The sequence below is a fragment of the Sorghum bicolor genome, chromosome 7 (genome assembly GCF_000003195.3).
Source record: "Sorghum bicolor cultivar BTx623 chromosome 7, Sorghum_bicolor_NCBIv3, whole genome shotgun sequence".
NCBI lineage: Eukaryota > Viridiplantae > Streptophyta > Magnoliopsida > Poales > Poaceae > Sorghum > Sorghum bicolor.
Window position 1 is genome coordinate 16,139,520 of NC_012876.2, and position 1,320 is coordinate 16,140,839.

The 1,320-nt window shown below is 38.9% G+C and overlaps 2 protein-coding genes across 2 annotated transcripts in view; both read left to right on the forward strand.

The window, feature by feature from the left end:
• LOC8073272 (indole-2-monooxygenase) overlaps positions 1 to 1,320 on the forward strand; it is a 16,117-nt gene that overhangs the window by 1,586 nt on the left and 13,211 nt on the right. The window lies entirely within an intron of this gene.
• LOC8073271 (indole-2-monooxygenase) lies at positions 422 to 1,196 on the forward strand. The gene has a single exon (XM_021464497.1). The coding sequence runs from the start codon at positions 438 to 440 to the stop codon at positions 1,074 to 1,076; it is 639 nt and encodes a 212-aa protein (XP_021320172.1). The 5' UTR covers positions 422 to 437; the 3' UTR covers positions 1,077 to 1,196.

A 1,320-nucleotide genomic window follows, 5' to 3' on the forward strand; every position in this document is an offset into this window, starting at 1 on the left:
TATATATATATATATATATATATATATATATATATATATATATATATATATATATATATATATATATATATATATAGGAAGAGTATACTCTGTAGCTAGCTACAAATATGTTATTCTGTAGCCACCTCCATTTACGATAATTTTATATATTAATTTACGATAATATGTATACATATTTACGATAGTTGAGTTACTATAACACATGGGGATATTTACCGTAATGTTATAGTAAACCACTTAGTAAGAAGTTACTATAATTTTGTAAATTAATATAGTAATTATCGTAACTCAAAGTGGCTATAAAATAAGTTATTTTGTAGCCAGCTACAAAGTAATAGTTCTATATATATATATATATATATATATATATATATATATATATATATATATATATATAGATAGATAGAACTAATTAATAACGTTCTGGACATCCATATATGCAGGACATGTTTGGTGCGGGCACGGAGACTTCATCACTAGTTCTAGAACTCGCCATGGCGGAGCTTATGCGCCACCCTCAGCTCATGATCAAGCTACAAGCCGAGGTGCGGAAGAACACACCCAAAGGACAAGAGATGGTTGAGCAAGATAATCTAGCTAGCATGCCATATCTAAGAGCCGTGGTGAAAGAGACGCTGAGGTTGCACCCACCGGCACCACTCCTGCTTCCTCACCTCTCAATGGTGGACTGTGACGTGGATGGCTACAGAATCCCCTCGGGAACACGAGTCATCATCAACGATTGGGCTATCAGTAGGGATCCAGAGTCATGGGAGAGGGCGGAGGAGTTCATGCCAGAGAGGTTCATGGACGCTGCCAGCGCCGCGGCCATTGACATGAGGGGAAACGACTTCCAGTTTGTGCCATTCGGGGCTGGGCGAAGGATCTGCCCTGGCCTCAACTTTGGCCTGGCTACTGTTGAGATTATGTTGGCAAACCTCGTCTACTGTTTTGACTGGGGTCTGCCCATTGGCATGAAGGAAGAGGATATTGACATGACAGAGGTGTTTGGATTGTCAGTCCGTCGAAAGGAGAAGCTCATCCTGCTTTCGGAACCACATGCGTGCACATGTTAGAGTTGTTCCTGCCCACCGGTCTCTGATGAGTGAGTGAGTGATCCATTATATATGCTGTGGACGATGATGTGCTTTCTGCCTCATATACGAATATCCATATATTATATGTATTTTGTAGCATGGGCGTCCCGAGTAAATATATGAGCCCCACTTCAAAACAATATGTGGAGGCATAATGTCTATTGTCAAAATCTAAAAAAATATTAAATATCAACATATTATAAAGGCAATGTATAAAAGATAA